The following is a 27,719-nucleotide window of genomic DNA, read 5'->3' as shown; positions in this document are numbered from 1 at the left end:
AGTCCAGAGAAGGGCAACAAAGTTGGTGAGGGGTTTGGAACACAGCCCTGTGAGGAGAGGCTGAGGGAGCTGGGGTTGCTTAGCCTGGAGAAGAGGAGACTCAGGGGTGACCTTATTGCTCTCTACAACTACCTGAAGGGAGGTTGTAGCCAGGCAGAGGTTGGTCTCTTCTCCCAGGCAACCAGTACCAGAACAAGAGGACACAGTCTCAAGCTGTGCCAGGGGAGGTTTAGGCTGGAGGTTAGGAGGAAGTTCTACACCGAGAGTGTGATTGCCTGTTGGGATGGGCTGCCCAGGGAGGTGGTGGAGTAACCAATCACCATCATTGGAGGTGTTCAGGAGAAAACTTGACAGGGTGCTTGGTGCCATGGGTTAGTTGATTAGGTGGTGTTGGATGATAGGTTGGACGCAATGATCTTGAAAGTCTCTTCCGTTCTGTTGTGTTCTGTTCTGTTCTAACCACCCTTAGAGAATGGAACAGGCAGTTGGTGGCTGTTTAACTGGACTCCCTTATGGCCCCTGTTTGCTGCAAGCCCTATTTTTCAGAAGAGAATGTGAGAAAAAAATGCAGTGTTGCCATTTTAGCTTCAAATCAGGGTGGAAAAAATCCCTGTGAGGCTTGTGTGGAGGGATGAAGGATACAATGAGTTTTTAGGCTGATAGTGGAAAAGGTCATGGCTGGGAAGGTAGATGCTGTCTGCACTAAAGCTGCCTATGGATTCAGTGTCTGCTTTTTGCAGGTTTCCTGTTCTGTAGGTTTATTGTCCTGTCTTCTGTGTTATTGTCTTGATGGAGTGGGTCCACAGGAGGCCACAAAGATCATCAGAGGGCTGGACCACCTCACCTGTGAGTACAGGCTTGAGGGAGCTGGGGTTGTTCAGCATGGAGAAGAGAAGGCTCCAGGACCTCAGAGCTGCCTTCCAATACCTGAGGGAATCCTACAGGAAGGCTGGAGAGGGAGTTTTCATAAGGGTGTCTAGAGACAGGACAAGGGGGAATGGTTTGAAGCTGAGGGAGAGTAGAGTTAGACTGGATGTTAGGAATAAGCTCTTCACTATGAGGTTGTGGGAGTCTGGAATAGGTTGCCCAGGCAGGTTGTGGATGCCTCCTCCCTGGGAGTGTTCAAGGCCGTGTCAGATGAAGCCTTGAGCAGCTGAGACCAGTTGAGAGGTGTCCCTGCCCGTGGCAGGGAGGCTGGAGTAGACGATCTCTGACATCCCTTCCAACCTGAGCTGTTCCCTGATTCTGTGATCATGTAGAACTTAACTGATGCAGCAGTCCTCAGCTCCCTTTATCATAACCAATGTTCACTCACATTTGTCCTTTTACTCTGTGAGCATCTCCTCATTCTTGTCTTCAGGTGTAACTGGAGTCACCATGATTTCCTCTCCACTTCCCCTCACTCACTTGGCTCCCATGGACTTCTCTGTATACTTAGTTCTGCTTTTTTTTTGTTAGGTTTTCTTCAAAGCATAACTAATTAGATGAGTTTTAAGGGAAATATTTTATCTCTCTTCATTCCACACACACATTCTGGAAGCTATTCAGGCGCTAGGGAGCCAGGTAGGGAAAGGTTGGTGAGAAAGCTCAGTGCCAAGGGTGTGACACAGCTTCAGAGCAGAGGCCAAAAGTCTCTCTCCATACTTCTTGAATTTCAATCTACTCCCTGTGAAACACCCTTACAAGGCTCTGGTGTCTGTGTGGCAGTTCAGCCTGGGTGCCTCCTGTTGCTGCCACACAAGTTACACCTCCGGTGTCCCCAGTGTCCAACCCTGTAGGTGGACACAGGAAGCAGCCTGTTTCATACCCATAATATCCTGCACACTGTAAGTCCATCTGCAAAGTCATTCTCTTCCTTTTTCTTCCCTCTCTGCTCCTGTGGGAGATGCTCCCTATCGGGTAACGGTGGGGGAGTATCTCAAGGCCTTAGTCCTTCCTAGGTCTAATGCCAGGAGAAGAAGGGGGGTGGCAGTCTCAGACCTGGCCAGGCTAAGACTAGCCTAGCAATGGTGGGGGAAGAAGGAGCCCTGGGGGTTTTGGGTACACCCTCAGGTGAGAGAAGGGAAGTGTTGGGGGCCTTTGGGTGTGTTGTAAGGGACTCTGTGTGCTTTGGATTTCTTTTGTCACTATGCTTGTAGCTTTCTGTAAAACACCAATTGCTTTTCCATTTAAACTTTCCATCTCTGCTGCAATCCATTTGTGTGAGTGTCATTCTTTTGCCCCTTTCCAAGGGCAAGAGAGGATCTGCCTGAACTCAAACCAGGACAATCTGTTTAGTAAATCACTGAGTGAAGTAGAGAGAATCTCTTTCCTGTGGTGATGCAGGGCCTTGAGCAGCCTGGGCTAGTGTGAGGTGTCCCTGCCCATGGCAGGCAGGTTGGAACTGGATGATCTTTAAGATCCCATCCAGCCCAAACTGTTCTGTGATTCTGTGCTTCAGACCATGATGAGGTGGTTGACTGTCTCTCCTTATGTTGCATTGCCTCCATAGCTGATGGACTTAATTTCCTGTGACTTCAGCACCTGGCTCACTCCACTGATGCTTTTGTTACCTGACTCATACTAAGGTTTCTAGGTGGTCTCTAACTGATTTCAGTTCTAGATAACATAATTTTTGGATCATATGTTCTATCCAGGGAATGAGGTGATGTTCTGGTAGTAGTCAGCTGTTGGTTGTGATTGTTGAAATTGAATTTAAACAATTTCTACTGAACTCCCCCTCTTTTTTCTTCCCTTCTGTTGAGAAACTAAAGAAGGGAGGAGATAAAACAGGAACTTAAAACCAGTTCATCAGCTACAGCTATTACCTGGTAAATGACTGCAAATCACACAGTGGTTATTTCATAAGAGCAGATAAATCTCAATTAGACAATCCTAAACTATTTCTGGGAGGAGCTATGGATATTACCCTAATGAGCTAATAGATCCCAGTCTTTAAATGAAAGGAGTTACCTCAAAAAGCTTTGAGCTATTGAAATTAGTTATGAGCTTTTATGCATCTCTCTCACAAAGATTGGTTTCTGACAATGGACATATATTAAGGAAGATAAAAACAGAGTATAAGTGATAGAAGTCTGGCCAGGGTGTCTAATAGAGCTTATTTATAGCACTTGGTTTTCAAATTATCCCTTGAAGCAGTGGTGGTTTTCCACCTGCTACTTCCACAGATTGCATTGGATTGGAAGGGACTCTCAGAGGTCATCTTGTCCAACTCCCCTGCAGTCAGCAGGGATACCTCCAACTAGATCAAGGTGCCCAGGGCCACATCCAATCTGATCTTGAATGTCTCCAGGGACAGGGCCTCAACCACATCCCTGGGCAACCTTTTCCAGTGTCTCACCACTCATTGTGCAGAACTTCCTCCTGATGTCCAACCTAAATCTGGCCTGCTCCAGTTTCAAACCATTGCCCCTCCTCCTACCACCACAGGCCCTTCCAAACAGTCCCTCCCCAGCCTTTCTCTAAGTCCCCTTCATATATTGAAATGCAGCTCTCAGATCTCCCTGGAGCCTCCTCTTCTCCAGGCTGAACAGCCCCAACTCTCTCAGCCTGTCTGCATAGCAGAGGCTCTCCAGTCCTTGGATCATCTTTGTGGTCTCCTCTGGACCTGCCCCAGCAGGTCTATATCCCTTTTTGTGCTGGGAGACCCAGTGCTGGACACAGCACTGCAGATGAGGTCTCACCAGAGCAGAGTGACAGAATCACCTTTCTTGACCTGCTGGCCATGCTGCTTTTGACGCAGCCCAAGATATCATTGGCCTTTTTGGCTGCAAGTGCCCATTGCTGGCTCATGTCCAGCTTCTCATCCACCAGCACCCTCAGATCCTTTTCTGCAGGGCTGCTCTCCATTTCATCACCCCCCATGCTGTAGTGGCAGTGAGGATGATATTGTACAACAATTTTCTGGTGGTCAAAACGAGACTGAAGTTCTCCTCTCTCAGGCAGTATTGTGACAAAAGTAACTGATGAAAGGGACAGGAGATAGTCAGCTAGCATTTGACATCACTGCTAAACCTGAAGAACCAGAAATGGACTGAAAAAAACAAAAACAGCATCACATGCATGCAGTGCATAATGTGGCCTCTAGATTGTGTTGCTTTGCCCACCAAGGAAAGTGCTTTCTTTTTTCAATAGCTTTCAAAGGACAAGACCACATTTAACCTAATTTTCCTCATCACTCTTCTCATCATTCCCTTTGAGGAGCTGGATTTTTACAGTCCTGACTGAAACTGGGAAGTTTTCTGGGCTGCTGCAGCTTCTCCTTAACTCCTTTCCTATTTCACTTGGGTTTTACTGAAGATCTGGGCCCCTCAGTTTAAGCAGGACATTGCCCTTCTCTGGATGCATTCAAGAGTCTCAATGAGGCTGGGGAAAGGCCTTGAGCACAGCCCTGTGAGGAGAGGCTGAGGGAGCTGGGGTTGCTTAGCCTGAAGAAGAAGAGGCTCAGGGGAGACCTTCTTGCTGTCTACAACTGCCTGAAGGGTGGCTGTAGCCAGGAGAGGGTTGGTCTCTTCTCCCAGGCAACCAGCACCAGAACAAGAGGACACAGTCTCAAGCTGCACCAGAGGAAGTTTAGGCTTGAGGTGAGGAGAAAGTTCTTCCCAGAGAGAGTTGTTAGCCATGGGAATGTGCTGCCCAGGGAGGTGGTGGAGTCACCATCCCTGGGAGGTGTTCAAGAGGGGATTGGATGTGGCACTTGGTGCCATGGTTTAGTCATGAGGTCTGTGGTGACAGGTTGGACTTGATGATCTTTGAGGTCTCTTCCAACCTTGGTGATTCTGTGAGCCTGTGATTTCCAGTTTTTGTTCTTTCTCTTGCAGTTCATTTCCTAAATGAATCTGTCTAGCCAAGAGCTACATTAGAGTCTCCCTGATAGCTCTGGTCTTTAAGTGGGGTCCTGGCTTTGCTGACTGCATTTGCTTTTAGAATAGCTGATGCCTAAATATATTCTGAAGCATCCAGATTTATTTCAGATTTAAATCCTCTTGGGTCTTGCAAGTGTTGTTTCATTTCTGTACAAAATCAATGCAGTCATGTCATAGCCATTGGTATGAACAGAGTTAGAGGAATGCTGAGGAGATCTTACTTCATCTCACAAAACTGCTGTTGAGTGAAGCTTCAGTTGGAAGCAAGCACTGTTTTTTAATTGCATTTTTCTACTGACTTTGGCAAAACTTTGAGTCTCTCAAACAATAGACTTCAGTCATGCTCTGAAGCTTGTATGTGAGTGTATGGTGTTGGTGAGAATGCTGGGTTGGCCTTTGTGAATACACAGCAGTCTGCTTCTGTTGGCCCAGTGCAGACATAAGGACTAGGTATTCCAGAGAGGTCCAGTCTGAAAGGTGGTGGTGGACCTGGGGATGTTGGTAGATAACTAGCTGAAGATGAGCCACTGTGTTCCCAGGTGGCCAAGAAGGCTACCAGCATCCTCGCTGAGATCAGGAATAGTGTGGCCAGCAGGACCAGGGCAGGGATTGTCCCTCTATGCTTGGCACTGGTGAGGCTGCACCTTGAGTACCAGGTTCAGTTTTGGGCACCTCACTCCAAGAAGAACATTGAGGTGCTGGAGCAGGTCCAGAGAAGGGGTGATGAAGGGTCTGGAGAACAGGGCTGGTGAGGGGCAGCTGCAGGACCTGGGGTTGGTTAGCCTGGAGAAAAGGTGGCTGAGGGGGAGACCTTCTCACTCTTCAACTTCCTGAAAAGAGGTTGGATCCAGGTGGGGTTGGTCTCTTACCCCTAGTAACAATCAACAGGACAAGAAGAAACATCCTCAAGTTGTGACAGGGGAGATTTGGGTTGGACATGAGGAACAATTTCTTCCCCAAAAGGGTTGTCAAGCTCTGAAACAGGCTGCCCAGGGCAATGGTCAGGGCTCCATCTCTGGAGGGATATAAAAGTCATGTAGATGTGGGGCTGAGGGACATGGTTTAGTGTTGGGTTAATGTTGGACTTGATCTTAAAGGCTTTTTGCAGCTGAAACGGTTCTGATAGTCTCATTCTATGGCCCTTACTGAATTTGAGTACATGAACTACTGTGTGTGTGTCAGAAAACCTCTTGCAGGGGACAGAGCTCAGCAAGACCCAAACCTATCACCTACCTTTGTTCTTAGGGCATCTGCTTTGCAGGGAGGCAAAACTGAGGCTCTTGCTGTCCCTTGTAGTGTTGCTTAAGCCTCCTTTCCTTTGCCCTTTCATTGGCTTTCTGCAGCTTTGTAGGGAGTAGATTGTACAAAGCATGCCCCTGGAAAGCAGAGGCCGTTAAAAGGTTTAAGACAAATTTGTTTGAGGACAAAGAGGGCATTGAGGAGAGCTGTGGAGAGGGATTGAAGGGCTTTTGCAGTGCAACAGAGCCTTGTCTGTGCAGGACTCGGCCTGCCTCTCAGTTCCAGCAGGCTGCTGAGAGACAGGCCAAGAAAAGACTCTCCAAGACCCTGTTCTCTTCATCTCAAGCCTGCCATCTGGACAGAGGATGGCTAGAGGGTTCCTGGAACATATAGAAAGGAATCTTGAGGGCTCAAAATAAATGCCAGCGGAGACAGGAAGCGTCTGAGACGCAGGAGGGTTGGAGGAGGGGAGCTGCTTAGCGTCACTGCTGGGTAGGTCACAGTGCTGGTGAGGGTGAGACAGATAAGGAGAGTCTCTCTACTGCCCTTTGAGGTGCTCAGCCATTCCTTCAAGCCTCCCTCCCTTCACTGCTTTATAGATGTGAAGGTAATTTGCTTGTTTGTTCCATGGCTTCATCTGAATGATGTGGATCTTTTTTCCCTTGCAGGAAAGGGTGCTGAAATTTGTAGCACTTGGCATGCTAGGGACTGGTGATAGAGAAGGTTTATGGAAAGACAGAATGGTGCCAGCTGGTCTTACATGCTATCTTGCTGCTGCTGTGCTGGAGCTGTCACAAAGCTGTGTGTTACTTCAGCATGGTGTTTGGTGGGGGCTGTGGCACTCGGCTCAGATGATGTTATGAGTGGACTGTGCTGCCCTGAACGATTTTTCTCACATAGTAAAGCCAAGGAGCTGGGGAATTTCATTCCTTTAGAGCACTTATTGAAGTGATACAGTGCTGGAGAACAATATCCTTCCTTTCTGGGTCATGAGGGTGGCATGGTCTTTGTACCCTTCCCAGAATGGAAATGTCAGCTCATCACACCACCCATCTTTTCTTCCTGTAAGAGCCTCTTCCACCTCCAGAGAAACCTTGCAGTGAGAATTGTTTGCATCACCTGTTGTGGGTTTGGGAGGATAACCAGGCAGATAATGCTGAAGGGTTTTGCTTTGTGTGCTGGCCTGTAGGTATTCTGCTGAAACAAGGTAGGTTTTCATTTCTCAAGTTATTTTAGAGCATGTGGCCATGAAGCAGCTCTTTATCAGTGAAAGGACAAGAAAGAAACAAGATGAAGAAACAACTCTCCACAAGATTTCGAGGTCATTATCATCTATGGAATGCTCTCAGAAGGCCAAATCACTGAGAGTAAGTTAGGCTTTGTGCATAACTGAGTTATTTTCCTGCACTTGATGCTTCTGAAAAGGGAACAACAAGAGGATTTTCACCTGTGTACGCCTTGTGACTGTGTTGGTACACTTCTTACTGCCGGCCTTGGAAGTGGAGTGTGCTGCTGCTGTGCTGGAGTTGTCACAAAGCCGTGTGTTACTTCAGCATGGTGTTTGGTGGGGGCTGTGGCTGTCGGCTCAGATGATATGGACTGTGCTGCCCTGAATGACTTTTCTCACATAGTAAAGCCAGTGAGCTGGGGGAACGGTTCCAGGGGTAGGACATCTCCCAAAACTGTTTTGGGACCTACTCAGGGCAGCCAGTGACTTGCAGTCCCCTTTTCAATGGCTCAGCTCTGGCACACCTGGGTTTGAACTGTCCCAACATGTTCATGTTGCTCCAGATCCCAAGCTGGGGTCTGCAGCATTCTTTGGGAACGGACCCTTGCCTCTGGCAACATTCCAGGACTGCAAAGATACAGCCAGACGATTGTTGTTAATTGGCCTTTATTTTTAAGGTAAAGAAGTGAGTTTTACTCCCATTACAAGTGAATGCTAAGCTTGCCCCATCTCTTTAAACATCTGACAGAAGATGGTGTCGGCTGGACAAGGGCACAGTCTGCAAATGGCCCATTATGAGCTGCTCAAGCTCCTGGAGTTTGGACTCTTAGCATCAGACCCTACTAGGTAACCTTAAGCAACTGAATCAATTTTTGTGCCATTTCTCTGTCTAAAAGTGGAGAATGCTCCACATTGCAGAGGTGTAAAGGCCTTGATTAAGGATGTGATAACTGTCCTGTGGAAACTATGCTAATTAGTGTGGCTTTTGTTGGTGGTGTGTTCCCTGCACGAAGACAAGACTGCTTTCAGCACTGTAGCTTGGTAATTTCAAGCAAAATTACATGAACTTGGATCAAAAATTCCTTTAAAGGCCATCTAGTCCATTTCCCCTTCTCTCTAGTCTGAACCTACATCTTTAGTTCAAACCATCACCCCTTGTCCTGTCACGGGAAGCCCTGCTAAAAAGTCTCTCCCCATCTTCTTGCTAACAATTCTCTTCCCCATCTGGAAGAGGGCATATTTAGACTGGATACCAGAGGAAATTCTTTACAGTGAGGGTGAGGAGACACTGGAACAGGTTGCTCTGGGAGGTTGTGGATGTCCCCTCCCTGGAGGTGTTCCAGGCCAGCTTGGATGAGGCTTTGAGCAACCTGGGCTGGTGGAGGGTGTCCCTGCCCATGGCAGGGGGGTTGGTACTGGATGATCTTAATGGTCCTTTTCAACCCAAACCATTCTATGATCTTTCTTGTAGGCCTTGTAGGTTTTGAAAGGCTATGACAACAATACCATCAATAAAACCTCAGAAAAATAGTAGCTGCTCCAGAATAGCATGTAAGGAAAATCCCCCTTCTCAGTGTGCTGCGTGGGCTTCCTCTTGCCCATCTGCTGGGAAGCTAAAATTATCTGTAGAGTGGGTTGAGTGCTTTGGCTTTTGAATCAATTCTTCTGAATCCTGAATGCAAACTGACAACTCTGTGGCTGTGACCCTGGACAGCATGCTTCATACATCCAGGATTGGGATGGAATCCCCAAGTGTGGAAGGTGAAACTCTGTGAAAGGGCACGTGTCTGGAAGCAGCAGCTTAAACAGGTTCCCTTGAAAAGGAGTTCCCAACCTCTGTGGCTGTCAGGCCTGGATTTCACCCACTGCAGATAATGAAGCTGTGCTGTAGTGGAATTATGTGGGCAAATCATAGAATTGTTTGGTTGGAAAAGCCCTCTGAGACCAAGCATCAGCCTAACACCACTGTGGCCATTAAGCCATGTCCCAAAGTGCCATGGCCACACCTCCAGGGGTGGGGACTCCACCAACTCCCTGGGCAGCCTGTTGCAATGCCTGATCACACTTGCAGGAAAGAAATTATTATCATAGTATCAGTCAGGGTTGGAAGGGACCACAAGGATCATCTAGTTCCAACCCCCCTGCCATGGGCAGGGACACCCCACACTAGATCAGCCTGGCCAGAGCCTCGTCCAGCCTGGGCTTAAACACCTCCAGGGATGGGGCCTCGACCACCTCCTTGGACAACCCATTCCAGGGTTTCACCACTCTCATGGGGAAGAACTTCCTCCTCACCTCCAGCCTGAATCTCCCCACCTCCAGCTTCATTCCATTCCCCCTAGTCCTATCACTACCTGAGATCCTGAGCAGTCCCTCCCCAGCCTTCTTGTAGCCCCCTTCAGATCCTGGAAGGCCACAATGAGGTCACCTAGGAGCCTTCTCTTCTCCAGACTGAACAGCCCCAACTCCTTCAGTCTGTCCTCATAGGAGAGGAGCTCCAGCCCTCTGATCATCCTCGTGGCCCTTCTCTGGACACCTTCCAGCACCTCCATATCAAATTGTTCCTCATGTCCCACCTAACTCTCCCCTGGTGCAGCTTGAGGCCACTGCCTCTTGTCCTGTTGTTAGTTACTTGGGAGAAGAGGCCAGCGCCAGCCTCACTACAACCTCCTTCTGGTTAGCTGTAGAGAGGAGATTATGGTTGGACTTGATGATCTAAAAGGACTTTTCCAACTAATACAATTCTGTGAATGACTCTGTGGTGAGCTGGGGGAGGATGTACAAGTGCAAGCTTGAAAAGGAGATTGAGAAAGTGAGGACCTGACCCTTTTGTTTCAAATGAAAATTATTACAAGGACGGAGCCCATAGTTGTGTATCTTACTCCCTGTTGTGGTCACTAACCTATATACAGCATGCAGTCTGCCTTAGAATATTTAGATCCTTGTGTTCCTGGTAGCTCTGTATTTTTATTGATTTGTTCTGTATTTGACCAAAATTGCAGCCCTTTAGAAAAAATATTTAGAGTCATAGAATCGTTTAGGTTGGGAAAGGCTTTTAAGAGCGAGTCCAAACATTATCTACCTCCACCAAGTCTGGAGCTGAACCATGTCCCTCAGCACCACATCTCTGCCTCTTTTCAACACCTCCAGGGATGGGGATTCAACCATCAGGTGAATAAACACCTCCAGGGATGGGCATTTAAAGCATTTTCCTTCCTCTCCTTTGTTGGAGGGTCAGTTCAACAGACAGTTTTACCTGCTGAATGCCAGCTTTCCGGGTTGGAACCTGGCTGTTGCTTCGTTCTGAACAAAACCCAATCTGCTTTTGGGTTGGTTCTTTTTAGCAGAAAAAAATGGCTTGCAGCTTTTAGCACCTTGGTGTGAGACCACTTAGCTAAATGTAAAAAGAAGGGAAAAAGGAGAGCAGCAAGCTCTGCAAGCAGCAAACTTAACTGCTTTGCCTTTCTGCTTGCTTTGTAGGCTTCAGGGATTGGTAGGTGCCTGATGGTGTGTGGTTAATTTTAGCTAATGTCTCTTTCTCAGACGTTCCTCTCCTGATCTCCCTCTGTGGCACTTCCAGGCTTTCTCCTGGATTGTATCACTGGCTAAATTTTGCAGCAGGGACTTTTATACCAGCTGAGCCTCCTTGGGTGGGGCATTTTGGTAAGTCATACAGTTGTTTCCTGTTCTTGGGCTGACAGGGCAGTGCCTGCTCTAAATTACCTGCTTGCTCTCATGCCAAGAACATCAGTCCTCTATTACTTATTCTGTTACTTTATGAACCTCCCTTTCAGATGGGCAAGGTTTTGGGGACTGATCTGAATGGGGGTCTTCATGCTCTGCAGCCTTTTGCCACAGTTACATAAATAGCTCTTGTCCACGTGGCTGGACTTGGTGCCCATCTGGGTGAAGCAGGGCAGCTCTCACCTCTCACTGAAGAATTTGCTTGGCCACAGCATTTGTTAACCCTCTGTAAGGACCTCCCTCCAACACTGAAATGATTCAATTCTGTCTGGCTGCTCCTGGTTTTAAAACCCAGGAGTCGTTTCAGATAAGTTCAAAGTAATGGGGGGGAGCCCCGCGCAGCCTGACGCCAGCCTTGGCATGACACTGACTCCTTTGGACAGCCTTTCCAAAGAGAGACTTGTCCCTGGGCATTTGCTCCAAACCAACCTCCAGGAAGCTGCCCAAAGTTGGGGGGATCAAAGCAGGCAGGGTGCCAGAGGTTTGTGTTTCAGAGAGCTTGGCACAGGCTGAAAGCTTGGGCTTTCCTGCACTGAGCCATGGGCAGATGTCCATTAGGAATGATTAGGCAAAATTTATAGAGAGGCCTTATAAAATCTTGTGGGTTTGGGGGGTTTTTGTCTTCCTTTATTTTTTTTCTCTTTTTTTTTCCCCTCCCCTTGCCCTATCCTCTTACTTGAAGCTTTGTGTGGGTGTGTATTTTTTGCTATATTTATCAGGCCTGGCTTTTGCCCTGCTGGGGCAGAGCCTGCTCACCCACCCTTTTCCGTTTCCAGGCGGATTGCTTTGCTGTTAGTTCAGCTCTCCAGCTTTCTCCACCACTCTCCTGTTTTGCCTCTTGTGAAAGGCCTGCAGTAACCCTTTCAGTACTGCTGGCATCTGTGCTTTCAGTCAGAGCTAGCTGTTGTCATCATGTCAGAAAAATCGCCTTCAGAAGTAGATTAAAGACTCCTCCTGTGTTTCAGCTTTCTGTACGTACACAGGGCATGGGATCTGGCTTTCACCTCTATATTGACCATTGAGGTGTCCCCACTGTCACAGGCTGAATGTCATCACAGGGGGTCAGGGATTGGAATGGACCCAAAGAGATTAAGTCCAGCCCCCCTGCCAGAGCAGGACCATACAATCTATCTCAGGTCACACAGGAGCACATCCAGACAGGCCTTGAATGTCTCCAGAGAAAGAGACTCCACAACCTCTCTGGGCAGCCTGTTCCAGTGCTCTGTGATCCTCACAGTAAAGAAGTTCCCCCTTGTGTTGAGGTGGAAGCTTCTGTGCTGCAGCTTACATCCATTGCTCCTTGTCCTATAACAAGTGAGCAGAGCCTGTTCTGTCCCTCCTGACCCCCAGCCCTCACATATTTATAAACATTTATTAAATCCCCTCAAAGTCTTCTTCAGACTAAACAGCCCCAGGTCTTTCAGTCTCTCCTCAGCAGGCAGTGCTCCAGTCCCCTAATCATCCTCGTAGCCCTCTGCTGGACCCTCTCCAGCAGATCCCTATCCTTCTTGAACTGGGAAACCCAAAACTGAATGCAATATTCAAGATCAAGTATCACCAGGACAGAGTAGAGGAGGAGGAGACCCTCCCTCGATTTGGCTCATCAACCATTCTCACATTCAATTCAACCCATGACACCCACACAGGGCTTTTTTTTCTTTACAATACTAAGTCAGAACCCCTGCTGATAGGAATTTTCTTTACAGCTTTGGCAAAGAAATCCACTCAGATCTGGTGCTGAAGCAGCACTGTCACAGAATCCCAGCATGGTGGTGGTTGGAAGGGGCCTCTGGAGATCATCCAGTCCACCCCCCTGCTAAAGCAGAGCACCCACAGCAGCTTGCCCAAGAGCACAATGGCCAGCTGGATTTGGAGTCTCTCCAGAGAAGGAGACTCTACAACCTCTCTGGGCAGCCTGTTCCAAGCCTCCAGCACCCTCACACCAAAGAAGTTTTAACTCCTGTTCAGATGGCACCTTCTCAGTTCCAGTTTGTGCCCACTGCCCCTTGTCCAGTGGCTGGACACCACTGAACAGAGTCTGGCCCCAGCCTCTTGCCCCCACAAGTCCTTTTAGCACTTGCTCAGCATTGCTCAGATCCCCCCTGGGGCTGCTCTTCTTCAGGCTCAACAGCCCCACGGCTCTCAGCCCTTCCTCCTCACAGAGCTGCTCCAGGCTCCTCAGCATCTCTATAGCCTCCACTGAACTCTCTCCAGTATTTCCCTGTCTCTCTTGAACTGGGGAGCCCAGAACTGGCCCCAGTACTGCAGGGGTGGCCTCACTAGGGCAGGGTAGAGAAGGGATCAACAAAATAAGGAGAATTGGAGGAAAACATTGCTTTCCAAGTATGTCTCAGAGTCAGTTTTCCTGTTCTTCTCCCTCTTAGTCTTTTACTCCCTGTGAATGAAACTGACCTGTAGGCTCCTTCCTTCTCCTGTATCACTGTTTGGATTACACCTGGGTTAGCTAAAGAGCTAAGCAGAAGTGAAGTGAACTTGAGTGACCACTGTTAGTACCCTGTGTGATACATGACCTATTACAAAGCTTTCTGCATCGACCCAGAAAGGTAGCCTCAAGTTTATTTCTTGTAGCAATTGGTTGTTTTGTTGATTACCTTGGGAATTGATTTAGCTAGTCCTTGAGTTGGAGTTATGGTGCAAGGCAGCAGCAAACAAGGTTAAAGGGTGAGGTTAGTGGGGGTTTTTGAGAAGAAGGGGAATGAATTGTTCTCTCTAACAGGGGGAGAAATTCACATAGGTTTTTCCCTAAGCAGTGGGGGGAATGGCTCAAGGGTACACATGTGGAATAGAATTTCTTATAGCATAGAATTAACCAGGTTGGAATAGACCTTTGAGATCATCAAGTCCAATCTATCACCCAACACCACCTACTCAACTAAACCATGGCACCAAGCACCCCATCCAGTCTCTTCCTGTGATTCCACCACCTCCCTGGGCAGCACATTCCCTTGGCCAGTCTCTCTTTCTGTGAAGAACTTCTTCCTAACATCCAGCCTAAACCTCCCCTGGTGCAGCTTGAGACTGTGTCCTCTTGTTCTGGTGCTGGTTGCCTGGGAGAAGAGACCAACCCCCACCTGGCTACAGCCTCCCTTCAGGTAGTTATAAACAGCAATAGGGTCTCTGAGCCTCCTCCAAGCTAAGCAAGAGGTAACTAATGTTTGTGGCTCTGGAAAACAGGGTGCATATGGGCAAGCTGTCTCCTCTCTTTCCTGATCAGATGTGGAGAACTGGGGTTGTTGGTGAGTGCTTCTTTTGAGATGTAGAAGATGCTTCATTCATATGCAGACCCCCCACCCTCCCCCAACCATTAAGCTCTGAGTGTACTGTAGGTCTTCCCAACTAGTAGAGGGGTAGCTGTTCTCTTCTCTACCCAGCGTTTTGCTTAGCCCTCTGTGCATTTCCTTACTAAATGGAGACTTATTTTTGTGTTTTTCCAATCGAAGGGAAAGCAGAGATCTGTCAAGGCTCTTCTCCAAGCAGAGAGTGGCCAGGAGACAACTGAACGTGGCAAATCGTTCACGCTGCTTTCTGTTAGCCAAAGAACTTGGAGCTAAACACCCCCCAAAAGAACTGGCCCAAACGGACCTGTTGAAATTCCCCCCAGAAGCAGAGCAGTAGCTGGACAAACTTTCAGCCTGGAAATGAATTATCCATGCTATAAGTCATGGATTCTGCTTGGGGAGTGCAATAAAAGAGAAGCAGGCTGTAAAGCTGCTTTATATGTCAGGAGGGATCTGAAGGAGACATAAAGATGTTCTCCCTCCTCCCATGAGTTTTCACCACAGCAGTGATGATTCAGCTTGTGTGTGCTCTCTGGAATGTGGATGTGTAGGAGAGAGAGGAGAAAAGGATCTCTAGGTGCAGCTCATTGGGAATGCTGTAGGAGATCCTGGGTACAGCACATTGCCTCACCAGAGAGTCACCTGCTTCAGCAGCTTTATCACCTTTCCTTTCTTGCTGACTGAAAACAAGAGGCTTCAAATCACAGAATGGGAGGGGTTGGAAGGCACCTCAAAAGATCATTAAGTCCAATCCCCCTGCCAGAGCAGGATCACCTAAGGCAGGTCTCACAGGAACACATCCAGGTGAGTTTAGGAAGCCTTCATTGAAGGAGGCTCCACAACCTTTGGCAAGCAAATGCCTTTCTGCAGGGGACCTCTCTGAAGCAAGAACCTATTGTTTGTGGAGTGGTGGTGTTGGCAAGTAGGCTTTAGCTGTGTTCCTGTGGTAAGTTCTTTTGTCCATGATAGCATTTTGGGATCCCAGCATCCATGTGGCTGGCTCCAGCTCCCATTGGCCACTTTATATTTAGTTGCTGGTTTCCTATAATAGTTTTCAGATGGAGATGTTAAGGAACACATACCCTTGTGCTGCTGTAATCCCTGAAGGAGCTGTGGGGGGGTGGGGAAGGGAGGTGAAAAAGGGGAAAGCATTGATGCCTTTGGGCAGAAATAGAGCTTGGAAAAAGCAGCAGCTGCTTGAAGCAGCGGAGTGGTGGGATTTAGTTTGAAGAAATTAGGTAGCCAGTGAAAATAACATACCCAGAAAATCCAGGGATGTGGGGCTTACATTCTGCATCCAGAAAGGAGCCTTTTTGTTTTAACAAAAACTACAAAAACTGGTGGGTTTTTATCTCCCCTGGTGTACAGGAGCAGTCAATCACCATGAAGCAACAGTCACCAAACACCACCTCATGATAGCTCCTGTGTCCCACACTGCTGGTGCACTGCCACTGCAAATCAGGAGGTGCCCCCCCAAACCCCAGTGTCACCTAGGCTTTAATTATCTTGTCAGAGGTGTCTTTTACAGTGTCACAGTATCACCAAGGTTGGAAGAGACCTTGAGGATCATTGAGTCCAACCTGTCACCACAGACCTCATGGCTAGACCATGGCACCAAGTGCCACATCCAATCCCCTCTTGAGCACCTCCAGGGATGGGGACTCCACCACCTCCCTGGGCAGCAGAGTCCAGTGACGAATGACTCTCTCTGGGAAGAACTTTCTCCTCACCTCCAGCCTAAACTTCCCCTGGCACAGTTTGAGACTGTGTCCTCTTGTTCTAGTGCTGGTTGTCTGGGAGAAGAGATCAACCCCTTCCTGGCTACAACCTCCTTTCAGGTAGTTGTAGAGAGCAATGAGGTCACCTGTGAGCCTCCTCTTCTCCAGGCTAAACAATCCCAGCTCCCTCAGCCTCTCCTCACAGGGCTGTGCTCAAGGCCTCTCCCCAGCCTTGTTGCCCTTCTCTGGACACCTTCAAGTGTCTCAATGTCCTTCTTAAACTGAGGGGCCCAGGACTGGAGACAGTATTCCAGGTGTGGCCTAACCAATGCAGAGTCCAGGGGCACAATGACTTCCCTGCTCCTGCTGGCCACACTATTCCTAATGCAGGCCAGGATGCCCTTGGCCTTCTTGGCCACCTGGGCACACTGCTGGCTCATGTTCAGGTGGCTGTCAATCAGCACCCCCAGGTCCCTCTCTGTTTGGGAGCTCTCAGCCACCCTGACCCCAGCCTGTAGCTCTGCATGGGATTGCCGTAGCCAAAGTGCAGCACTCGGCACTTGGACTTGTTGAATGCCATCCCATTGGACTCTGCCCATCTGTCCAGTCAGTTGAGGTCCCTCTGCAGAGCCTTTCTACCCTCTAACTGACCAACATCTGTTCCTAACTTGGTGTCATCTGCAAATTTGCTGATGACTGACTCAATGCCCTCATCCAGATCATCAATGAAGATGTTAAAGAGGATGGGGCCCGGCACTGATCCCTGGGGCATGCCACTGGTGACTGGCCTGAAGCAATATCAGATTGTCTCTGAGGCTGGGTTTAGGACCACCTCTCCAGAATTCTTGCCTTCCAAGTTCAAGTTTTCTTTTGACTCCCGAGTTTGCCAAGCACTTGGAAATGACTTAGATAAATTGGTTTTATTTATTAGCTTTAATGATTTTCCCCCTCCCCTCTTCTCTAAATTATTAACCAAATAAATCATCCTAGTTTTCTTTGAGAAGCTTCCAAGAATGTGTCTCTGCTTCCTCCAGTGTTGGTAAGTAGCTGCCTGCAGGGACCTAAATTCCAGCTCTTCTGTGGCCACGCTGAATCTTCAGTCACTCCTGATGGGCCTGACCATAGCAGTAGAAAGAATCAGGCTGTGGTGCCAGCCAGCATCTAGGTAGGATCTTTGCTGCAGTCTGGTTTGAGATAGTCTAGCTTGCCTCCTGTGGTTGCACAGCACAATCTTCTGTCTCTCTACCAGCTTGTATCAGGAGCAAATCATCAAAAGCTGGGGTTGAGAGACTCATGGAGGTCACCCAGTCAGTCCCCAGCTCTGGGGTTGAGATCAGCTCCAAGACCTGCAATAATCAAGGCTCTGTAGTCTGTTCATGGTCTTAAAACAACCAACCAACCAGAACAAAAAAACAACCAAACAAAACAAACCAAACCACAAAAAAACCAAACCAAAGCACAGCCAATAAACAGACAAAAAAATCCCAACCCTTCTCAAACAAGAAATAAATCTAACACTGCCCTGGCTTGTTTCTTGCTTTGTTGAAGTTCCTTTGTGATGAATGGAGCAGAAGGAACATTTGGTTTCCTTTCTCCTTCCAGCAGTGTTGTACATTCTTGGAAGGTGCTATCTTGTTTTCCTCCCTTAGTTTTCTTATCTGTGAGACAGATAATGTTGTTCCTGGTACTCTCTGGGCTTATTCTACATCTGCCTTCAGCTGGGATGCCAAGGGTTGGGCACTGTGTTTCAGATAAGGTTCTTCAGAGGGTTGCTTTCTGTCTTCTGGATGCAGCAGATCTGTACAGTCTGGTCTCAGTGCCTTTTACCAACAGTCTGACACTTCTGGGTTGTTTGGCCTCTAATTCACAGAATCACACACAATCCCAGCATGGTAGGGATTGGAAGGGACCTCTGGAGATCATTTAGTCCATCCCCCCCACCCCCCCTCTGCTAAAGCAGGGTCACCCACAGCACCTTGCACAGGATCACAATGGCCAGGGGGTTCAGAATCTCTCCAGAGAAGGAGGCTCCACAACCTCTCTGGGCAGCCTGCTCCAGGCCTCCAGCACCCTCACAGCAAAGTTTTTCCTCCTGTTCAGGTGGAACAAACTGGCTTCCAGTTCGTGCCTGTTGCCCCTTGTCCTGTCACTGGGCACCACTGACAAGAGTCTGGCCCCGTGCTCTTGTCCCCAGCCCTTTAGCTCTTGCTGAGCCCAGAAGATTTTAACCCTTTTTGCTCTCAGTATCTATGATCTAATCAGTGCCTATATGGATCTACTTGGTTACATCCAACTGGAAGATCAGGAAGAAATGAAGCAGTTCTCTTAGGCACTGTTCCATTTTCAGATGACAAATCTGAAAGACAATGCACAGATGGGATCAAGAGGAAAATTCAGCTTGTCTTTAGACATTTGGGTCACTAAAACACAGAATAATGTTGTATTTAGGCCACAGTTCTGTAGGTCCCTGCTCATTGCTTCCCTCTTTGAGGTAGTGAATACTCAATCCTTCTGTGTGGCCAGAGTGCAGTTGCCCCCTTATCTACAGTAGTTCCACAAGTGGCAGTCATTTCAGCATTTGTTGTGAAAAATGGGATTTATTACTTGAGTCAGCCTTGATTTGCTCACAGACAGTAAGTGGTCAACATTTGATCTGGAGGAGGACTTGGGGATGTCGGTTGGTGACAAACTCCCCAGGAGCCAGCAATTGTCACTGGCAGCCCAGCAGGCAGCTGTGTGCTGAGCTGCATTCAGAGCAGGGAGAGCAGCAGCACAGGGAGGGGATTCTGCCCCTCTGCTCTGCTCAGACCCCACCTGCAGCACTGCCTCCAGCTCTGGGGCCCCCAGCACAAGAGGGATTATGGAACTGCTGGAGAGAGTCCAGAGGAGGCCACGAAGATGATCAGAGGGCTGAAGAGAACCTCCCCTGTGGGGACAGGCTGAGTGAGTTGGGGCTGTCCAGCCTGGATAAAAGAAGGCTCCAGGGAGACTTTAGAACAGCCTTCTAATACCTGAAGAGGGCTACAGGAGAGCTGTAGAGGTACTTTTTATAATGGCTTGTAGTGGTAGGACAATGGACAATGGCTTTGATCTGGAAGATGGCAGATTTGGACTGGAGATAAGGAAGAAATTCTTGACAGTGTGGTGAAACACTGGCACAGGTTGCCCAGGGAGGCTGTGGATGCCCCCTCCCTGGAAGTGTTCATGGCCAGGTTGGATGAGGTCTTGATCAACCTGGGTTAGTAGAAGGTGTCCCTGCCCATGGTAGAGGGGTGGAATTGGATGATCTTTATGGCCCCTTCCAACCCAAACCTTTCTAGGACTCCATGAACAATAATCTGGAATAATATTTTGCTTTCTCACCCTTTGGGTCCAGGTGTTGAGCTATGAGCTGTTCAGTTCTCAGCTCTGTGGGAATGATGGAGTCAACAGAGAGGGAAGGGAAGAGCCTGGCTGGGGACAGTGCAGTGGTGTGATTCGTGCAGGGCAGCCAGCCCAGGACTGCCCTCACTGCTAGAGGATATTTTTCTCTGCAGCACTGGAGTGTGGCTTCAGATCTGCCTGGTTTAAACTTTCTCCAAGGGAAAATAAACTTTTTAGCCCCTAATTGTGTGCCACTTGCCACTCGACTTGATATTAGGGGGAGAGAAAACCAGAGAAAAGTCGGAGTGTTTGTTATTTACGGCTTGTTCAGTTGCCTTGAGCTGCTGGGGAGTGCTGAATGCTTGAGTGATAGCAGGGCTGGGGAGAAGGAAGGAATAGATCTGAAGCTGCTTTCAGACTAATCAGCAGCTCGCCCATAAAACACAGCTCTCTGCAAGATTTCTGCTGTCACATGCAGGGAGGGTGTTTTATGTGCACTTAAGAAAGCCCTTTCTCCGTGAATTTTTGCTGCTGTTCCTGGGAGGGCTGCAGGATCCCGGCAGAGGTGCGCCGGGGTGATTTTTACGCCTCCGGAATCTTGTTTGGCTGCAGGCAGTTTCCTCTGAGCTTCCTGCACTGTGGCTCTGGTGGCGCTTTCACATTGTTCCTCGCATCGTGACTCAGAGAAACAGGAAAGAGATTCCCTGCTGAACAAAAAGCCCAACCACCAAACAGGTGCCTGTAGTCTGCCCCTGCAGAGGACAAACCACCTCAGTCTGGATTTTTTCCTAAGATTCTTATCTGCGAGTATGAGGCTCAGGAGGAATGGTTCCTACACGCTGAACGGGTAAGAAGGAGCCTGCATCCTCTTGTGGCATCTTCAGCATTCAATCCACCTGGAAAAGGAAGCCTTATTTTCCTTTCCAGTGGCATGAAATAACGAGCCAGGCTTTGTCTTGGGAGCACTGGAGGAGCTCAGCACGTCAGGCACGAGGCTTATTTCCCTGGCTCCTGCGCTGCTTTCCACTTGCTCTTAAAGCATTGAAAGAGTTGGAGGGGACAGGTTAGAGCTGTCAGTGTGGTGACATGAGGTGGATCTGCTCAGTAAAGCCACCAAAACCTCACTAAAAAGCTGTGAGTCCCAAAGAGGTGCCTGGGGTCAGCAGCCCTATAGAGAGAGGCTGAGGGAGCTGGGGCTGCTTAGCCTGGAGAAGAGGAGGCTCAGGGGAGACCTCATTGCTCTCTACAACTACCTGAAGGGAGGTTGTAGCTAGGTGGGGGTTGGTCTCTTCTCCCAGGCAACCAGCACCAGAACAAGAGGACACAGTCTCAGGCTGTGCCAGGGGAGGTTTAGGCTGGATGTTAGGAAGAAGTTCTTCATAGAAAGAGAGATTGGCCATTGGAATGTGCTGCCCAGGGAGCACCTCACTGGAGGTGTTTAAGAGGGGACTGGATGAGGCACTTGGTGCCATGGTTTAGTTGATCAGATGGTGTTGGATGATAGGTTGGACTCAATGATCTGAAAGTTCTCTTCCAACCTGGTCTGGTCTGGTCTAGTTCTATTCTATTCTATTCTATTCTATTCTATTCTATTCTATTCTATGCCAAGCCTGTGCCAGCAAGCACTCTGTGATTTTGGTAGGAACCAGAGCTAAACCCATGAGGTGTGATGCTGCCTGACAGAGAATGCAGATGAAATTTAGTCTTAAAAAATGAATTTAAGTTTAAATAAAATTAACTTCTAATAAAACTACTTTAAAATTCGTTTCAGGTCCTTAAACTGCTGTGAGCTACTTGGACTAGTTCAGTGGGTGCACAAATACTGAGTTATTTCTCTTTTTCTCTCCCTCTCATTGCTGTTAAATCTTCTAAGTAACAAAGCCACTACTGGCAAGAAGATAACTAGGTAGCCCCCTTGCTTAAGGGATCTTTCTTATAGTCAAAAGCAGAGAAGTTTCAGGTGCAATAAGGGTTTTATTTCCCCTCTCCTAATTGCATTCTGGTTTAACTAAAGCAGATTCTTGAACCCGTCTGGCTGCGCTCCTGTGCGGTCTGGTGTAGCAGATCCTGCTCCCTGCTCTGGCAGGGGGCTTGGTCTGGATGATCTTTCGAGGTCCCTTCCAGCCCCTAACATTCTGTGATTCTGTGAATACCTGAAGCAGATTCTTGTACAACTGAAGCAGCAGATCCCTGTTTATCTTCATGCAACATAAGGTCTGTTGCTCAGCGCAGCGCACCTCAGCTGGGCTCGTACTTCCATGATGTTGTGTTAACTCTTTCTTAGTCCCTGGCAGGTGACCTGACAACTGAAGCGATTTCTTGCCCTTGGAGTGTTCGTTTTCCTTTGCTGCTGCTTTCAGCCTCCTGTAGGGAGTAAATGATGTGTTAAGTGCTTCGTGCTGCATTCCAAAGAAGCCCAGCAAAAAGATCTGTTTCTGAGAGCAAGTGTCCAGACCAGCCCTAAACTACCTAGCTGCTTTAAACTCATGGTCCATGAGTTTTTCCTCCACTGGAGGAGCAAACACCCAGGCAAGTGGATTCAATAGGAAATGCACTGCAGTGGGGTTTACTGCTCTGTGCTGCTTTGGCCTCCCTGCCTTGTGCAGAGCCACTTAGAAGCACCTCCTGCTTTGCTAACTTCTGTTTAAGACAGTGAGGTACTGCTGAAGCATGTCCAGAGAAGGGCAATGAAGCTGGTGAGGGGTCTGGAGAACAGGTCTGGCGAGGAGTAGCTGAGGGAACTGGGCTTGATTAGTCTGGAGAAAAGAGGCTGAGAAGCTCTCCCTGAAAGGAGGTTGGCTTGAGGGTGGGGATTGGTCTCCCTAATAACAAGTGATAGGATAAGAGTGATTGGTCTCTACTTGTGCCAGGAGAGGTTTAGGTTGGTCATTAGGAACAATTTCTTTACTGAAAGGCCTGAAACAGGTTGCCCAGGGCTGTGGCGGAGTCCCTGTCCCTGGAGGGATTTAAAAGCCATATGGATGTGGTGCTGAGGGCCATGGTTTGGTGGTGAGTTGGCAGTGCTGGGCTGATGGTTGGACTGGATGATCTTGAAGATCTTTTTCAACCTTAATGATTCCACAAGGTGTTTAAATTTGTACTGGATGAGGACTTTTAATGGCAAAGCTGATGGATGCCAACATCTTCCTGCCTGATCCTTAAGAGCTTTTTAACCTTGTAATAAAAATTCCCTGATCTGACTGCACACAAAATCAAAGGGGATTGGCAGTTCCTATCTTGCAGGATTTGGGTTTAAGAGAGGTGAGTTTGTCACATGGTGGGGTTGAACTTGTAGTAGAGATTCATTCATTCACAGAATTGTTTTGGTTGGAAAAGACCTTGAAGATCATCAAGTCCAACCAGAATCATCTCTCTACATCTACCTGAGAGGAGGTTGTAATGAGGCTGGAGTTGGCCTCTTCTCCAAAAGAGGATTGGACATGGCACTTGGAGCCATGGTATAGCTGTCAGGAGGTGTTAGGTGTTAGGTAATAGGTTGGATTTGATGATCTCTGAGATCTCTTCCAGTCTGGTTGATTCTATGATGATTCTATGACAAGTAGCATCAAGCAGCTTAATGAACAATATATTAGCATTCATAGTATCATATTATCAGTCAAGGTTGGAAGGGACCACAAGAATCATCTAGTTCCAACTCCTCTGCCATGGGCAGGGACACCCCACACTAGATCAGCCTGGCCAGAGCCTCAGCCAGCCTGGCCTTAAACACCTCCAGGGATGGCGCCCTAACCACCTCCCTGGACAACCCATCCCAGGGCTTCACCACTCTCATGGGGAAGAACTTCCTCCTCACTTCCAGCCTGAATCTCCCCACCTCCAGCTTCATTCCATTTCCCCTAGTCCTATCACTACCTGAGATCCTGAGCAGTCCCTCCCCAGCCTTCTTGTAGCCCCCTTCAGATCCTGGAAGGCCACAATGAGGTCACCTGGGAGCCTTCTCTTCTCCAGACTGAACAGCCCCAACTCCTTCAGTCTGTCCTCATAGGAGAGGTGCTCCAGCCCTCTGATCATCCTCCTGGCCCTTGTCTGGACACCTTCCAGCACCTCCACATCCCTCTTGTTATAGGGGCTCCAGAACTGGACACAGTACTCCAGGTGGGGTCTCACCAGGGCTGAGTAGAGGGGGAGGATCACCTCCCTCGACCTGCTGGCCACACTTCTGATGCAGCCCAGGATCTGATTGGCTTTCTGGGCTGCAAACAATGACTGCTCCCACTAAAATCTTCCTGCCAGTCTGCAGTGACTCTCTGAATAAAGAGCTAAAAAAACTTGTAAAAGGGGCTCCAGAACTGGAGGCAGTCTCACCAGAGTTGAGTAGAGGAGGAGAATCACCTCCCTTGACCTGCTGGCCCCACTTCTCTTGATGCAGCCCATTAACTCAGGGAGTTTAGGCAGAGGTGTTTTGACCATTTGAGAGATGATCTTAAAGAATCAGACCGTGGTGCTGGACTGCAAAATGTCACTGATCCTGCTTTATGATCAAGGAATTCTATGTTTTTAGGGAAGCACAACCTTGAATTGCTTGGAGCTTTATTAACAATGCAAGCCTGGTGCAGAACTGCAGGGCAGTTCGTTGTGCAAGCTCCCCCTGTGCATCTCCCCAGCCTTGTTCTGACTTGCAAGACACTCTGCATAATCATTGGAAGGAATTTCACTTGTTGTGGCCCGGTGCATACCTGGCATTGTGTTTTATGGCAAGCACTTAACTGGAAGTGTTGGATTACAGTGAGTAAAGCCAGCAGCAGCCAAATGAGAAGGAAGCTTCAGCTGTGAGTTTGTGGGAGACTCCAATATTATCTGATTCTACCAGGCTGGTGTGCTTTGCTCTGTTAAACAGCAGCTGCTGAGGAGGGAAGTTACCTAATTAAAAGAAATTCCTTTTATGTTTATCTCTTGCCTCGATGGTTTAATATTGCAAGGTAATGGAAAAAGAGCTTGGAGTGTGTTTTCCTGTTTAGCCTAAAATTTGGCATGTCAGCACAACAGGCTTGTTTTGTTCTGTAGTGGCTTTTTGGTTGGGACAGGAGAGTTCCTCTGCTCAGGTGGAGCAGTCACAGTATCACCAAGGTTGGAAGAGACCTCAAGATCATCAAGTCCAACCTGTCACCACAGACCTCATGGCTAGACCATGGCACCAAGTGCCACATCCAATCCCCTCTTGAACACCTCCAGGGATGGGGACTCCACCACCTCCCTGGGCAGCACATTCCAATGGCTAACAACTCTCTCTGGGAAGACCTTTCTCCTCACCTCAGGCCTAAACTTCCCCTGTCACAGCTTGAGACTGTGTCCTCTTGTTCTGGTGCTGGTTGCCTGGGAGAAGAGACCAACCCCCTCCTGGCCACAATCACCTTTCAGGTAGTTGTAGACATCAATAAGGTCTCCCCGAGCCTCCTCTTCTCCAGGCTAAGCAGCCCCAGCTCCCTCAGCCTCTCCTCACAGGGCTGTGCTCAAGGCCTCTCCCCAGCCTTGTTGCCCTTCTCTGGACACGTTCAGGTGTCTCAAGGTCCTTCTTAAACTGAGGGGCCCAGAACTGGAGACAGTATTCCAGGTGTGGCCTAACCAGTGCAGAGTCCAGGGGCACAATGACTCCCCTGCTCCTGCTGGCCACACTGTTCCTGATGCAGACGTTTGAGGAGAGGGGAGCTCACCGGGGTGGGATGTTGTAGGGCTGATAAAAACACTGCTGTAACCTGCACAGGATGGGGATGTAGCTACCACAGGATTAATCTTTAGTGTATGAAAGATATGTAGTAATACAGGAAAGATATGGACATGCTGGAACATGTCCAGAGAAGGGCCACAAGGATGAGCAGAGAGGTGGAGCTCCTCTCCTATGAGGACTGGCTGAGGGACTTGGGGCTGTTCAGTCTGGAGAAGAGAATTCTCTGAGGAGACCTTGTTGTGGCCTTCCAGTGTCTGAAGGGGGCTGCAAGAAAGCTGGGTAGGCACTTTTTTAGAGTGTGGGGTAGTGATAGGACTAGGGGGGATGGATGCAAGCTAGACATGGGGAGATTTAGATTGGATATTAGGAAGAAGTTCTTCCCCATGAGGGTGGTGAGACACTGGCACAGGTTGCCCAGGGAGGTGGTGCAGGCCAGATGTGGCTCTAAGCAACCTACTGTAGTGTGAGGTGTCGCTGCCCATGGCAGGGGGGTTGGAACTGGCTGAGCCTTGAGGTCCCTTCCCACCCTGACAATTCTGTGATTCTATGAAAATGCTAAGCTTCTCTTATGTGAAAGTCAGGTGGTTTGTACAGCCAAGAGTGAGCACCTCCAAATAATCAGTGTGTTAAGAGGTGTAAGCACAGGGCAGGGCCATGATCTTGCTGGGTATCCCCTGAACCAGTTATGCTGAGTGTGTAGCAGTGCTACAGCTTGGAGGCTGTGCATGGAGAGCAGTAGGTGGGAATTCTTTACATCAAAGGTGGCTTTGTTTGCACCTTCCTGCTGCACTGAATCTTATTTTGTAAGCTGGAGCTATTGAACCTGCAGGAAGCTCACATTAGAGGGTGTAACTTGGCTTTTGTGAGGGAGAGCAAGACTCAGCCTCTGAGAGGAAAGTACAGCTTCACCTTGCATCCTGTGTCCAGGTGGGCTTCAAAATAAGTAAACCATTCCTCACCCAGTAAGCTCTCAAATGAATTTATCAAGCTCTAGGTGTCTTCATTTAATGCCAGGTGATACTGCTATTTTGAATCACAGATTGTTAGGGGTTGGAAGAGACCTCAAAAGATCATCCAGCCTAACACCCTGCAGAGGAGGAGCACCTAGAGCAGATCACACAGGAACACATCCAGGCAGGTTTTGAACAGAATAGAAGCAGATGATGCTCACATGTTTGTGGGGACAGAGGGAACTGCTGAAATTCATCAGAGGATGTGTCCAGCAGGTCTGGGGAGGTTCTCCTCCCCCTCTGCTCTGCCCTGATGAGACCACACCTGGAATACTGTCCACTTTTAGGTTCCCCACCTGGAATACTGTGTCCACTTTTGGGCTCCCCAATTCAAGAGAATCAGGGATCTGCTGGAGCAAGGCAAACAAAGGCTGTGAGGATGATTGAGGCTCTTGAAGGTGTCCAGAGAAGGGCAACGAGGCTGGGGAGAGGCCTCGAGCACAGCCCTGTGAGGAGAGGCTGAGGGAGCTGGGGTTGCTTAGCCTGGAGAAGGGGAGGCTCAGGGGAGACCTTCTTGCTGTCTACAGCTACCTGAAGGGAGGTTGTAGCCAGGTGGGAGTTGGTCTCTTCTCCCAGACAACCAGCACCAGAACAAGAGGACACAGTCTCAGCTGTGCCAGGGCAGGTTTAGGCTGGAGGTGAGGAGAAAGTTCTTCCCAGAGAGATTTGTTAGCCATTGGAATGTGCTGCCCAGGGAGGTGGTGGAGTCACCATCCCTGGAGGTGTTTAGGAGGGGATTGGACATGGCACTTGGTGCCATGGTTTAGTAGTCATGAGGTGTTGGATGACAGGTTGGACTTGATGATCTTTGAGGTCTTTTCCAACCTTATGGCTTCTTTGATTCTATGATTCTGTGATAAAGGGACCTGAACATCACTCCTGTGAAGGAAGACATGAGAGACCTGGGGCTGTTTAGTCTGGAGAAGAGAAGGCTGAGAGGGAATTTTATCAATGTCTATGAATATTTTGGGGGGTTTGTGTCAAGATGAAGGTGCCAGGCTCTTTTTGATGGTGCCTGGTGATAGGACAAGGAACAATAGGTATAAGGTAGAACACAGGAGGTTCCACCTCAAGATGAGGAGAAACATCTTTGCTTTGAGGGGGCTGGAGTGCCAGACAGGGCTGCCCGGAGAGGTTGTGCAGCCTCCTTCTCTGGAGACTTTCAACACCTGCCTGGATGTGCTCCTGTGGAACCTGCTCTGGGTGACCCTGCTTTGGCAGGGGAGTTGAACTCCATGATCTCTGGAGGTCCTTCCAGCCCCTAATATCCTGCGATTCTTATCCTGCTGGGACTGAGGTGGAAACCTCACTTGCCAGCATTTCCTTGCCACTGTTGTTAAGTCAGCTCTGCTGCTCTGTGCTAACCTGCAGTGTGCTGATTGTATTTCTTTGCATTGCAAGGTTCCTTATTATCAGTGGACTCTTTTGAAGGTCATCCTGACTTGGGAGCTCTCCCTTGGTCAGCTTGGTGCTGTGTTTGTTGACAGTGAAAAATGCACAGCTGCTGTAAGCATTGCAGCATCATTTGGTTTTTTCTCTTTGCAAATGCTATTTTTTTGGGGGGCTT

The 27,719-nt window shown here is 48.7% G+C and overlaps 1 protein-coding gene across 2 annotated transcripts in view; it reads left to right on the top strand.

The window, feature by feature from the left end:
* Nucleotides 1-27,719, top strand: part of MOB2 (MOB kinase activator 2) — a 168,652-nt gene that overhangs the window by 63,119 nt on the left and 77,814 nt on the right. Inside the window, exon 1 of one of the 2 annotated variants that reach the window (XM_068147801.1) lies at nt 20,205-20,303. The exons of the other annotated variant lie outside the window; for it this stretch is intronic. Within the exon in view, the coding sequence (XP_068003902.1) occupies nt 20,266-20,303 (38 nt within the window). The 5' untranslated portion in view covers nt 20,205-20,265. Of the gene's footprint in view, nt 1-20,204; nt 20,304-27,719 lie in introns of those variants that run through there. 2 annotated transcript variants of the gene reach the window in all.

This window comes from Melanerpes formicivorus, unplaced genomic scaffold, assembly GCF_026170545.1.
Source record: "Melanerpes formicivorus ecotype bairdi unplaced genomic scaffold, bMelFor1.0.p_v2 SCAF_16, whole genome shotgun sequence".
Classification (NCBI taxonomy): domain Eukaryota; kingdom Metazoa; phylum Chordata; class Aves; order Piciformes; family Picidae; genus Melanerpes; species Melanerpes formicivorus.
Note: the sequence above shows the minus strand (reverse complement) of the source record. Positions and strands in the feature narration are given on the sequence as shown.